Source organism: Crocodylus porosus, unplaced genomic scaffold (genome assembly GCF_001723895.1).
Source record: "Crocodylus porosus isolate Cpor-Errol unplaced genomic scaffold, CroPor_comp1, whole genome shotgun sequence".
NCBI classification, from domain to species: Eukaryota; Metazoa; Chordata; order Crocodylia; family Crocodylidae; genus Crocodylus; species Crocodylus porosus.
The window spans coordinates 34,772,330-34,786,540 of record NW_017728951.1 but is presented as its reverse complement, the minus strand read 5'-3'; the positions used below and the strand labels follow the sequence as shown (position 1 = coordinate 34,786,540).

Here is a 14,211-nt window from a genome sequence, read left to right as displayed (position 1 = left end):
CAGTGGGGCAGTGTGCCACATGTTAGTTACTTTGCACTGATATATGAGCAAGGGGTTCTGGAAATGACTTAACAGGTGTTTATTTATAGACATTGCTCTCTTTCAATTTCTCTATAAAGGCTTTTTATGACTATTTTGTTATTTATTCTTCTGTTTTATACAGTAGATTGGTGCTTGCTGTTTTATTTTTTACATCCCATTAGTGCTGCCAGACCTTGTCTGAAGTTTTCTCTCTGGGTTTTATATGAGAAGAATGGCATGTCTGATGCTGCTGGACAGCCCACATCTGGAGAACAGTGGTTTTCAACCTTTTTGGACTCAAGCCACCCCTCCATAACTTCTGAATGTAGTGGCACCACATTTTAAAAAGTGTTTTTATTAGTAAAGTGCATAAAAATCATAGATAATAAAAATGCCGTATCGGCTGTATATGTATACACACACTTAAGAAATCAGCATGAAGTATCACTGTTTAAAATAATGGGAAAAACCACAATATATTTATTCAACAATAAACCTATTTTCTACTTCCCCAGATCAGTGTTCATCAGCCGTTTTAGGCTGTGAACTGAACTTGACCTAGTTCAGGTCATAGGTAGACTAATGCTAGGACCCGCACACTGATGTTGCTTTTCCCTGTGGCATCACAGGGAGAAGCACTTGCAGCTAGCAAACTTGGATGGGAAAGCAAATGCAGCTGAAGCCGCCACCGCTAAATGCTGCTGAAGCTTCACTTCTGTACGTGTGATCTGGTTCAAGGATTATAGGTTGCCAACCCCTGTCCCAAATGATCAAGTGAACACTCCCACCATTGCTATACAGGGTCTAATTTCAGTGGCTGTGATCCACCCCTAGGCTCTGGAGTAAGGCACTATTTTTGTAGTGTCTTGTATTTCCCTGCACAGGGAACTGTGAGCCAGCTACACAGGTGAAGCCTGCTACACTATCTTAGTTATTATACTTGAAATACTCTTGAGATTGTGAAAGTCCCGGGACAAGCCTGGAGATAATTTCAAGCATCCGTCTGCTTTCAGTTTTTCCCTATACTTGGCAATAATCAGGGTCTTGTCTGACCTGTCTTCAGTCCAGGCTGCAGCAGTGAGTCCCATCCTGTCCTAATGGGTCCCTTGCACAACATCTTCCAGAAACAGAGGCATGAAGGGCAGGTCCACATGGTGACCACGGTGGTGGGGAACCCTTGAAAAGATCTTGTGGCTCTCTGACTGAGAATCACTGCTCTAGTAGGAAGGTTATAGATTTAGTTCGGAGATGCAGCCAGAGGTTTGGGTACTTCTGAATGCCCTCCCTGCAAAGTTTTGGCTTAGAAATTAAACAAGAAAGCAGCTCTCATGAGATTTTCTCTCAGGCATGTGTCCATCTTGCCAGTAGGATGTCATGAGATGATTTTTCTGTGATACGTTGACAATGCAATTCCACCTGGTGCCTAAATATGCAGGGCTGTATGCTAAAAGTGAAAAATTTGTGCAGAAAAACAGGTAACCCAACCGTGTAATGCTCTGGGGAGGTTCTGATTTGGTTTGATGTTCAGGGAAGGGTGGGAGAGGGGGAGAGATACTGATTTATCAAGACTAGGTCTTTTTCCTGCTGGTGCCTTTCAACTGGGGGTGAGTTCTAAGAGCTAGGTGGACTTGAGTACCTTTTGAGAACAAGATGGTCCCTTGGGACATCAGGGTAACAGAGAACGTAATATCTGGTTTGGGCTGGTGCATTAGGGACTTTTTACTGTTTACTGTTTATGATGCAAATTTTTCAAGTTAGAGCATGTTTTCAAAGTGCCATTTCATGTCTCTGCAGCCATACTTTCATCATACACAAGGACAGATTAGAGCTTGAATTGTAGTTTCCAGTACTTCTAGTCAATCATCCCTTGGCTTTGTTGCTCCAAGTCTATCTATGATGGTTCCAGGTTGCTGGTCCATTAGTTTTGTTGCTAACACTGAATCTGGCAAAATCAGGCAGAGCATAATGCTGTTGTCTGCTATAATATTAACCAACCTTGCATATCTTTGTCAATGATGCTGTTATAGTGATGTTGTCTATTTCCTGCAGATTGGAAGGGGGAAACTGTGCAATTGTGCACCCAGGTGCTGTCTGTGTCATGGTGAGGTTGCTTCCAAAGCTCTACAGGGAGGAACATGCTCAGGTGAGTGCCTGGTTAGATGGTGCTGTCATTTACTTTTCTCCTACTCTTTGGTCCTGGCTCTTACTATAAGAATCATTCCCTCCTGCATAACAATGTTGCTGGCATCAGTAGAAAATACTAGCAGAGGAATAATGCTAGTTTTGCTGTGTTCATCAGAGGAAAGAAAGCAGAGGGTTTTTTTTAATAGTTTTAGGAGATTGTCTTCTAGAGAGATCATAGGATTTGGGGCATTAATGGGGTCTTATGTTTAGGATAAAGGTGCCCTGTAGATTGATAATGGCCTCTATCAGTATGTACCTTCCATACCAAAGATTCTTGCTGGGGGGGTGGGGTGTTGACTGTACACTTTGGTCCTTTTGGTGCAGAGCATCTGCTCTTTGGATGCTGCCCACTGCAGCTCTGGAGCTGGGTGCATTGGGTCTTGGTTCCAATCCATCTGTATAAATTGGCCAGAGTAACTGCACAGGCATCAAGGGGTAGGAGAATTAGTTTTACTTAGGGTTGGGAATCTGACTGGTCAAAAAATACCTTGTCAATTGACTCATCAAATATTGTCAAATAATGGTCAATATTATCAAATAGTGCACACATATATTATGCATTAATTTATAAGAAGAATGAAGAGAGACACTGTAATTTTTAGAAAGTTAGGTATTTAGATGGATTTTAAAAAACAAGTTAGTTAATTGTTATTGCGAACCAATAACTGTCAGCATTAGGGAAGTGTAAATGTGAATCATATTCAGGACTGAACAGTTATCTGAAGCCACAGCAAGTCTTTGGGACCCTTTGTGGGTTGGATGTTGGATCTCCGCTTGCTGTCTGGTAAGCAATATTCAGAGTTTAGACTCAATAAGAGGCCTGACAATCCCAGTGTGAACTCATGCTTTTTATTTATTCATTTTATTGGATATGTATTTGTCTGTATTATTATAAAGACAATCGGTAATTACCATGCTCCAGCAGCCTCGATGCACGTGTATAGGCGCTCTTGGTGCCTAATATAAAGAGGAGGGCATTTAGTAGGTTCTACCATGATACAAGTATCTCATTTCTTTGCATAGCACATACACCCAAATAACATGTACACTTTGTTTTTGGAAAGCAGAATGTAGTAACAAAAAGTTTCTTCCAGAGTCATGGCCTGGAGCTGACTTTTTAATGGACAGACTGTGTCACAGAATGGCTGCCTGATTCTCTTAGTCAGTGAGCTGGAAGTAGCCGAGAAATGGTTGACACCAAACTTTGCCCTCTTGTTTGCTTACTGAGAGAAACAGGCAGCCATTTCGGACATAACATTTTCCTGCTTCTATTCCAGTGAAGAAACGCCCCCACCCAAACTTAAGACATGAACCCCAATTTTGGAGGGCTGATTTTTGGGAAAAATGTGCATGTGATATATGAGGCAATCTGGCAGCTTATATAGTAACTCATGTTATTAGTGGGGATGGAAGCCACAAGTCCTTGCACAGTGGACCATTACTTGCTAAGGAATGTCCATCTTGGAATTTGTTGCTGCCATTGTTTCAAAAGAATGTTAATATATTAAATTCAGAAAATATAAAGGGCCAAATCCAGCAAACTGGGTTATACCATTCCTTCTGCCATGAACTGTATACTACAATGGGAGAAGGGGCTGTTAAAGACTTTAGAGCAGGGGTAGCCAACCCACGGCTCTGGAGACACATGCAGCTCTTCAGAAATTAATATGTGTCTCCTTCACTCTTTGCACAAGCACACGGTGACCAGCTTCCATAGCTGTCACATCACGTCACGTCACGCAGCTGCTAGCAGTGAGCACATTACTCAGGTTGGAAGTTTGGACTCTGAAGCCACAGGTTGGCCACCCCTGCTTTAGAGTGTAAGGATCCCTTTTTCCAGGTACCTCTTTGGGGGCGTGTTTTGAAGAGATGTAAAAGAAAGGGTGACACCTCTTCAAGTACCCTGAGAGACATTATGCCTGTGTTGTATACTGACTGCTTGATAATTAGACTCTATTCTTATTAAGCTAAATTAGCTCTTTAGTAAAGCAAATATTTAAAGAGAGGCTGTCACTACAGTTTTGTGTTCAAACCATGTGCACATTAACGGACTTCCTAATGCCTGCCCCAAGCTCTTCCCTACTGTCCCACGTGTGCTTCCATTTGCTTACTAATAGCTGCAGAGAACAGGCATGGGCATGGGATATTAGGGAAGGAGTATGATCACTTGTGACTTCTGAAATGTTTGCCTATGCTTTTACTTGACATTTTCCCACCCAGAACAGTTCTTATTGGTCAGTGTACAGGAAGGACTACAGATCTTCTTGATCCAGAAATACGCTCTTTGGGTAAGACAGACTGCTGAGAGAGCTGGCCAGTCCTCCTCCTCCTTTTACTCCTAGGAGTCTGGGAAGGAGGGGATATTCTGTCTCGTGCTTCCTGTTTATCCATCTGCAACACAGCAGCTGTTACCTGGCCCCAAGCATCTACAATTTTCCTATATTGTGAGTAGTGCATGATGCATTTTCTGTTTACAGTCCTGGGGCTTAGTTCTGCTCTTGATTCCCCTGTTGTTGTAAATCACTGGAGCCAGTGGTGTGACATAAGTGTCAAATGGTGCATCAGAGCAGAATCAAGCCCGCAGACTGTCTGTAGCAGTTACAAACTGGTGCATCAACCAATAGGAATTTAGCATTTCAGTCTCAAGATTTCCTTAGCTTCAGTGCAACTAGGAATGTTCTTGGATAAATTTTATGTTGTCAAACACTCCCTTGACACACCCTGACTGAACAAGCAGATTACTCAAATGATGTCTTCTTCCTTTTCTAAAATATTTGGATACAAATTAACATATAAACTGGAGATTTGCAATCACATCAGAACTCCTCATCTACGTCTCTGGAAGGCAGGAACATAATTAACTTCTGGCATTTCTTGAGTCTTTGTAGCAATCCAAGCCAGCATCTATTAAAATTTTGATAATGACTGTAATTAATTTCTGAAAAACAAGTAGAACAGTTAATTAGATGAGAGAAATAGCAATCAAGAAATTTGCTGTAGCAAAGTTGGCTCTAGGGCTCTGCTGTACGAGACAGAGAAAAATAAAAACCCCACAGACTTTCAGTAGATGGCAGTGTTATTAAAAATATAAAGTTCTGGGACACATATTCCATCTATCTCAGTAATGTATTTGTATCTATTAATCTTTATTTTATTTTTTTCTTCTTCACTCTTCTCATTTGATAAAAATGATTAGCAATATTTATTTGGCCACGGTGACTGGAGGTCCCATCTGAGATAGAAGCATCATTTGTCTCTTACTATGGGTAAGAAACACCCCTGTCCCAGAAGAAAGTATAGTGCAAATGGACGAGAGAAAGCATGGGAGGAGAAATAGGATCAGAGAGAGAAGTGACTTGTTAAAGGTCCCATCAACAGTAGAGCCGATGATAGACCTTGGGCCAAATTCTATTATACCTATTAAACATGCAAGTGGATTTAGGGGCTCAAGTGTTACTCTATTCTACTTTGCTTGACCTCATGAAAAATGATTAATATAAAAGATGGGTTGGGTTCTCCTTTTTCTGTTTTTTTGTGACTTATGGGTCAGATGATGGTTCATTGCAAAATTAGATGTGATATGTGTGTTCATGAACTGGAACAAAATGGAATAGGATTGCATTTAGATGCATAAGTCTTTCTATGCACCTAACAGGTGGAATAGAATCTGGTCCTTTGTTTCTCAGAGATCTTAATTTACTGCCTGGGTCCGTCAGAACGTGCTACCTTGCTAAGGGATGTGATTTAGTGTCTTCATAATCTTACGTTTAATTCTCGAATGCAGATACTGTGAGTGCAGATTCCCTCAGATGTCTTGGCCAGGTTTGCTTAGGATTAGGATGGCCATCATAGAGGACAGTCCGGTTGTCCTCTGTTGATACAAAACCGGACGCCTATAAGCCGAGTAGCAGAAAACTGGAATGTCCTCTATGATGGTCACCTTGCTCAGCATGCAGATGTGACTAGCTGTTAGTGCTTTGGGAATCTTGTGCCTCTCTGGAATCTTTTTGCTGCTTTTTCATGGTCACAGTAAAGGTTTGGTCTCCAGAACTTAGCTGCCGATTCTGTTTGGAGGAGGGTGAGACAGAATAGACTGAAATCTGCTCTTCTGTGGTTGTGTCAGGTTTGTGATGCCAGCACCAAGTAGTGAGACTAAGGACTGGCTTGGTACCTTTTCTTATATTGAATAGTATCAAGAGGCCACTTGTGGAGTGTGAAGCTACTCACTTTACGTAATAGACTCATGGTCTGGTACAAAAGGGGATAGTGAGAGTTGAGTAGTTTTCCTCACTAAGTAATAACACATAGAGAAAATGAGGATTTTTCTTTCCCAATCTGTGTACTTGTTACAAATACTGTTTTTCCTTTCCCTTTATTACATTGGTATTTGATAGCTGTGATAAAGGCGTATCAAATACTTTCTGTATAGAGCCTTCCAACTGTGGACTCCTAGACATAAAAAATCCCTCTGGTACATGGGCAGAAGGGAACAGGGATCTGGCATTTGTTTGCCCATATGAATGCTCCCTTCAGTCTCTTTTCAAACAAGAAAAGAACCTTTGTGTTTGCCTTTGTAGTGAAGTGGCCAGGAAGGGGCAGGAAAATCCAGCTTCTTTGTTCTAGGTTTGCTGAACTTGCAACTGATGCAAGAGTGCACCGAGGAGTGTAACAGGGAAGGTTGTCTTTTTTCTTTCTATGCTTTTTAGACCCATATGCAGCACTAGGGGCCATAAAGATGGGGGCAGGAAGGGTAAAAAAGTGGACTGCATCCAGATGAGCACGGATATGCGGTATAGTACGTGGCGCCACAGACACTTCTGCGGTGCCACACAGTGCATATGTAGGCATTCCTTGTGCTGCTACTTTGCAGTGTGGGTGGTTTTCTTGGGAGATCCTGGGGTCAAAAAAAAATCCCACATCAAAAAACAGTGGGGTAGTGCACGTGGAGGAAGGGTGCGCCACCCAAAACAAAGCCTAGCCAGCTGGAGCTATACTCCAGCTGCCAGCTTTACCTGGCCTTACCTGGTCTCCTGGTAAGGCTTCTGGGACCAGCGCAGTTTGACCTGAGTTTGAATGAAATAGAATGTTCTTCAATAGCAGGGGTGAGCAATGAATGGGAATTGGACTACTCTTAATGCCAGGTAAAAACATCTCACATCTGTGCATGAAGTTCTCTCTCTGGAAGAGCATCAGGGTCAATTTAGCTCTGTATACTGTACAAGTCTTTTAGTTCTACTGAAGAGAGAAAACAGCAACTGCAGCTTTGTGCAGAAGCATTAGTGGACATTAGTAAAAGCTAATGCATCCTGATTTTGACCTAAGGAAATAAAATCCATTCCCTGTAGGATTTGCTGCTTCTCAGTGACCTTTTTCAGACCCAAGCAGTGATGTGTTCAACTAACGCTGAATGTGTCAATGTAGTAAGGGCAGTAATAGGTAACAATTTAGAGAGGAAACTCAGTTTGACACAACGCTTTTCTCCTGTTCCTTCAGAATGACAATTAAAAGAAGATGAGAATAGATCTGTGGTTGTATGTTGCCCCCATTTCTAGATGCAATAAAAAAAAAACCACTTGGATGTCAAATGCAACATATGAAAATTTGCTAAAAGCCCTCATAAAAAAACCAAACCAAAAGGAAGGAAAAGTACTGTTTGATTCTTTAAGTGAGAGAGAGAGAGAAATATATATATAGGGAATTGCTCCTGGGATTTCAGAAATGGAGAGCTTTTGCAAACTAAGCATGTTCCCATCACTGTATTCATTGTAATGACTATGTTTGTGCGAAGCTTATTTCCTTCCTTTAAATACAAAATCTTCAGTGACAAAAAAGAGAAAAAAATTGACACTTATTTGGAATAAACTGGGTTCATGTTCTCTCTAGCCAAGCAATGTGGATAAGAGCATTCACAATAGGTTATTTGTTTTCAACTTTTAAAAGCTGTTTCTTTTGGAACTTCCTGCTTAATTGATGATATCCTGGAATATTGCTTCTCACTCATGTCACACTTCAGTCCCTAATTTTTATCATGTCACAAAACCATGCATTCTGGCATATCTTTAGTGAACTGGAAATATAAAGACATATATCACTTACGATGAGAATTTTTTACAGGGCAAATTGAGAGACATTTCTATTCCAAATGCTTTTCATGATCTGGTTTGTGGAATTGTTCAGTGAATAAAGAAGAGAAAAGAATGAGCTGTATACTTCATTAAAAAATTAGGACATGGTCCATTCAGGAAATTATTCAAGTAATCTGGTTGATAAGTATTATTTATCATATCAATCTGGATTTGGCCCCTTTGTTATAATTCCCCTTTAACTTTTCCCTTTTGATAGGTCATGTCTGAGATACTGGGCATGTTTACATGAGCTGCCCACTGCACAGTTGCTGCTGAGCAGTCATTTAGTACTTGCATAGGCACACTTGCATGGCAAGTACTAAATGACTGCACAGTAACCAACGATACTGCACAGTAGCTTATTACTAGTGCTCAGTAGCACTGTGTCATGGTTTGTGTCTGGTGAGGCTACTGTGCAGTAGTAACGAGCTACTGTGCAGTAAGCATCTTGTGTAGGCCTGGCTACTGTGTGCGACCCCACTATAGGAACAGGAGGAAAACATTTTGTATTATAGCAACATTTTTTGCTCAATTGCTCATTTCAGGTGCATTGAGAACTAAAGAGAGAGTCATTTGGTTGTTTTAATACCTGTTTGAATCTTACCAAGTAAGATTTTTCACTTTTCTGTTGATCAACTGAATTACCTGACTAAAGAGCAGGAGTGATTTTTTTAAATGAGTTTTTTATAAGAATAGAAATTGCCCTCCAGGGAATCACCAAAGTTACCTTAGTCCTCCGTATGAAGTGGACACATTATGTGTCCAGAGAGGGGCACTCCTGTGCTTCAGTTGGATAACTCAGAGTTAGTCACAAGCTGCACTTTGGGTTGTACACTAGGTGAAACAGAATTTTGTCAACAACCATTTTTTGTTAGTACCACAACATACCTGAGATTATGGCAATATATGCTGTAAGTGGGTCTCAAGGGACCTCTGGTCAGGTCTCCATGCCTTTTTTAGAGATGTACTTCTTAAAACTGAGGGTAGAAATGCATGAGATAGAGTTGAGCAGAAGTATGTTCTTGTTAGATATATGAGGTTCAGGGTGCATGCTCTGTAGCTAGTTCTGGGATGTGGCAGCCAGATTTCCCCCCTGAATTTGTACCGATTAGATTGCCCCCATGGAGAGATCCAGCTGACATATCTCAGAGTATAGTGATTATAGGCTTTTCTTTGCTGATGTATCCTGCTTGTAAGAGAACAGAAAACTTGCAGTCTATCTGCATGCCATGCCATTATTCAGACTCAGAAAATGAGCTTCATTTATTCACCAAAGGAGCAGCAGTGGAGGTTTTCACTCTGTTATATGCAGAGCAAGGCCTCTTCCTCCTCTCTGTTTGCCTGTCACATAGTCTGTCCTTTTAGCCCTGTGCTTTTTAGCTTGCTCTTCAAACTGTTAACAGAAATGTGGAATTTCTCAAACTCTCAGACTACGTTTTTGCTTTTTAAAAAAGTCCTCAAATAAGGAATTCTTCTGAGACTCCCTGTAAGTTATGCAGAAACCTTATCTTTCAGCTGTGCCTATGATATTTCATAAAAGTCTGCACTGGGATCCTATCAATGCTTCACAGTACTTGGGACAAGAAATGAAAAGCATCTGCAGTTAGGTTGACTTGGGGAATAAGAATGGAATTCAATGACTTAGAATTTCCCCGGGGGTTAATAGCTTACACTGAGGGCTGAATCAGGGGTGGGCAATTATTTGGGTCTAAGGGCTACTTAGGGAGTTTTGGTGAGCTGTTTATATGCCTAAGTGAATAGTTCAACTTATTTGAACAATTTATTTTTTGTTTCCACCTGAGGTGCAATAGAATGACCTAGGCACATATATTCCAGCTGCAAGTAAAGTATCCCAAAGGCCTACAAGTTAAGGCATCTATTCAAGAAGCAATAAGTTCCCCTCACCCAAAGTGGGGCTGAACTTGTATTTTTGCTTCCTAATAAAGGGCTCTAACCACCATAAAGTGAGTTATGCCTGATTTGTTATTCGGTGTTTCTCTTGCAGCTGTGAAATACTAGCAACTGTTTCTCAGAGATGCTCTATATACTGAGGCCAGCAATGCAGTAGCTATAGTACAAACCACGCTGTTTCTCATTCCAGAACTGCTTGTGAACTTTCTGACTATTGAAAATTGTATAGGTCAGGAAAGAGAGACCATATGTGAAAAACTTGGTTTAGATAGTTCCCTCAAAAGATTCCTAAGAATATAAAAAGTGCTGTAGTGTGTCAGACCGCAGGTCTGTCTAACCCAGTATCCTATCTGTCACAGTGGCAGTGTGGGGCTGTTAAGGGGAAGTATTTTTAAGCAGGGCACATTCAGAATGATCAGTCCACTACTCCCGCTCCCTACATCTTCCAGTCACACAGGCCATCTCTGCCTTCATTAGCTGTAGCTGGAATGAGTGTACTATATGCAATTTATCAAACCTACTTTCCTCCTCGAGTTTTCATTCCAAAGAGAAATGGACACTAGAAACGCAAGAGCTTTGTTTATATTGGAGTATATTATATGGCCCAGTTCTGCAAACCCTCACCTGTGCAGTTTTTACTCATTAATGCCACTGAATAAGAAGGGACTAAGGGCTGGCCATTTCCAATTACCTCAGAAGTTACTCTATTGTTGATTTATTCTGGACACAATTTCCAAAAGCATTCAAGTGACTAAGGAGCCTAATTCACATTTACACGAGTGACCTAGGATCTTACAAGAACATGGAATTTAGGCTCCTAACAACCCAACTTGCTTTTGAAAATGAGAGTTGTGTTCCTAAGTCACTTAGAGCTTTTGAAAATGTTACTCTCTCTGTGTTGGCTTTTCCACTGCTATGAAAAAATGGTACCTACATCAGGGAGGTGGGGGGAAGTTAAATTAATGAATAAAAACTGAGATTTTTGAATGGAAGGTGCTGTGGGATTCATTTATTATTTTGTATTTTAGAATAACATATGGAACTATGGCTATCTCACAGGGGAGAGAATTGCACCTGATTAAAATGAATCTACACTGCAGATTATTTGACGTGCTCCCCTTCTCTCATATGGAAGGGGAATTACCGTGATATATATTCAGCAAACAAATTGGAGGAAGCTGGGAACTACTTAAGAATGTTGGGCAAATTGCTAGGTGACATTTTGACCTTAGACACTAATCTGATGCACAACTGCAAACCTTTCTGTATTCTAATTGAACCTCCAGTATCCTGACTCATGGTGCAAGTAATATGTGTTATGAAAATCAATCCATATATATGGGGAAACATAGACTGGTTTCCTGCCACCATTAATATTTTCACTAAAAAACCATTTTACTGGAACTAATATTCCTGAAAACATCACATTTTATTCAAAACAAGGCAATATTGTTATTGACAGAGCTGCTACGATAATGAGAACAATCAATTTTTTGTACTCCATTATGGTCACATTAGATTTATTTTGGAGTAAATCTGTCATTTCACTTACTCAGGCTCTGTAGTTTTCACTTTTATTTTTTAAACTTTTCACAGCTTTTCAATGTATTTTGCATCCAGTAGAAGTGAATAAAATAATAGAATTAAAAATGAGGAAGCGTTAAAAACTAGCTATTTATTTCTGCAGGTCAGTGAAGCTTCTTTTAGGAGAATCATACTTGTAATCTGCAATAAGGGTAGTGGAAGAGTATACACTTCTGCTTGTGTAATATGAAAAGAATAGCAATTGAGATTTAGGGCAAACATTTCCTGAGAACTCTTAAGGCCACATTTTGAACTGTTTAATCTTGTGATAAGTGGAAATGGGAAAATCTGGATGCTGACCTCTTTGTAAATATGTCCTTGATTACGGGTATCAGACATGAAAAATGTAAGTCTCAGGTTCTTCTAAACTTGGCCTACACCATAAAGAATCTGAACAACAGAGTAAGTTAGAGTGGGCAAACAAAGCCCCAGGCTCAAGCGCTGATTTAGAGGTGGGAACAGCATGGCTTTCTTCCCCCCAAGAGTCTTTAAGAGGCATAGCCCCACCCCCAGTAGTGTATCTGGGAGGGCGGAGGGTGGAATGATGCCCTTGTGGAGGTTTTGCCATAGGACAACCGCTGGGAGCCTGCGCTGCTGCCTGTCCACCTGCGGCAGCAGCAGCAGCCCAAGCTCATGCTACAACAGCCACAGCTGTAGCAATAGCAGCTGCCACCTGGGAGAGGAGAGCCAGGCAGGTAAAACTTTCTCCCCCCTCTCCCCACCCGCTTCACTGATCAGCATAATTCCTCCCCACATGTACCTCCGCCCCAGGCACTGAAGGAGCTCCCTATACCTCTGGGTATGAGTCTTGTCTTTCCTATGCCCTTGCACTCTGAATCCAGTAATGTTACTTCTGATTTAGACCACAAGATCAAACCCAGATTTCTTCATGTGTGATGCCGTAAGACATACCCATTATTCTTTGCTAACCAATATTTATGTTAAGTATTTCCTTGAACAATATTTCATAGACATTAGGGCTGGAAGGGACCTCGTGAGATCATTGGGTCCAGCCCCCTGCCCAGTATAGTTTACTTGTCCAAACAATTTTCTTACAAAGATGTATATTGGTGTATACTAGGTACAGCTACCCTTGCACAAAGCCCAGTTAAATCTTCAGGCCCTGCTACTTCTCTGGCTGGCATAAAAATTGCTTTAAAAAATCAATGCAAGTTCAATTAAAAAAGTGCTTTAAAAGCAACAATGAATTAAGGTCTCAGTCCAGCAAAGCACTTAAGCAGGTGCTTAAAATTAAGCATGTGCTTCAGCATTTTGGTAGATCCTGGACTTAATTTACTAAAACAATCAATTTGTCCAAGTCAGTGGTGACTCTTTGCATGCTTAAAGTTCAACATAGTCTTCAGTACTCTACTTGGTTGGACCAATGGCTGCGTGGTGATATTCCCTTCTTCTACAAGGGAAATTGACAGCTCCCCTTGTCTCCTTCACAACCCTAGTGGTGCAACAAAAAAACTTGAACTGAATAACCTAGAGGTTAGACATGAGGAGATATGAGCTGTTTTCATAGTTTCATAGTAGCTAGGGTCAGGAGGGACCTGAACAGATCATCTAGCCTGACCCCCTGCCTCAGGCAGGACTGAATGCTGGGTTCACAAGACCCAGGTGATCATCCAACCTCCTCTTGAATTTGCCCAAGATAGGGGCGAGGACCACTTCCCTGGGAAGTTGGTTCCAGATTTTGGCCACCCTAACTGTAAAAAACTGCCTTCTGATTTCTAGCCTAAATCTGTTCCCCATCAGCTTATTACCATTGTTCCTCATCACCCCAGGTGGTGCTAGGGAGAAAAGAGCTCTACCTATTTGCTGTTGATCTCCCCTTATGAGTTTGTAGGCAGCCACCAGGTCCCCCCTCAGCCTCCTCTTGCTGAGGCTAAACAGGTTCAGGTCCCTCAGTCTCTCCTCATAGGGCCTGTCCTGCTGCCCTCTCACCAAGTGGGTGGCCCTTCTCTGAACCCTCTCCAGGCTGGCCACATCCCTCTTGAAGTGCAGTGCCCGGTACTGGACACAGTACTCCAACCAAAGTTGCATAGAGGGGGAGTATCATCTCTTTGGACTGCCTTGAGATGCACCTTTGGATGCATGACAAGGTATGGCTGGCCTTGCTGGCTGCGGTCTGGCACTGGCAGCTCATGTTCATCTTGGAGTCAATAATGACTCCAAGATCCCTTTCCATCTCTCAGCTTTCAAGAGGCGAACTCCCCAGCCTGTATATATGCTGTGGATTCCTTCTCCCAAGGTGTAGCACCCTGCATTTGTCTATGTTGAACCCCATCCTATTCTCATCTGCCCACTTTTGTAGTCTGTCTAAATCTATTTAGAACCTCTCTCTCCCTTCAAGTGTGTCCACCTCACCCCACATCTTAGT

At 41.6% G+C, this 14,211-nt stretch overlaps 1 protein-coding gene across 1 annotated transcript in view; it reads left to right on the top strand.

The window, feature by feature from the left end:
* WDFY4 (WDFY family member 4) overlaps window positions 1-14,211 on the top strand; it is a 285,936-nt gene that overhangs the window by 56,583 nt on the left and 215,142 nt on the right. Inside the window, exon 13 of the mRNA XM_019556081.1 lies at window positions 2,071-2,164. Coding sequence (XP_019411626.1) covers window positions 2,071-2,164 — 94 coding nt within the window. The remainder of the gene's footprint in view (window positions 1-2,070; window positions 2,165-14,211) is intronic.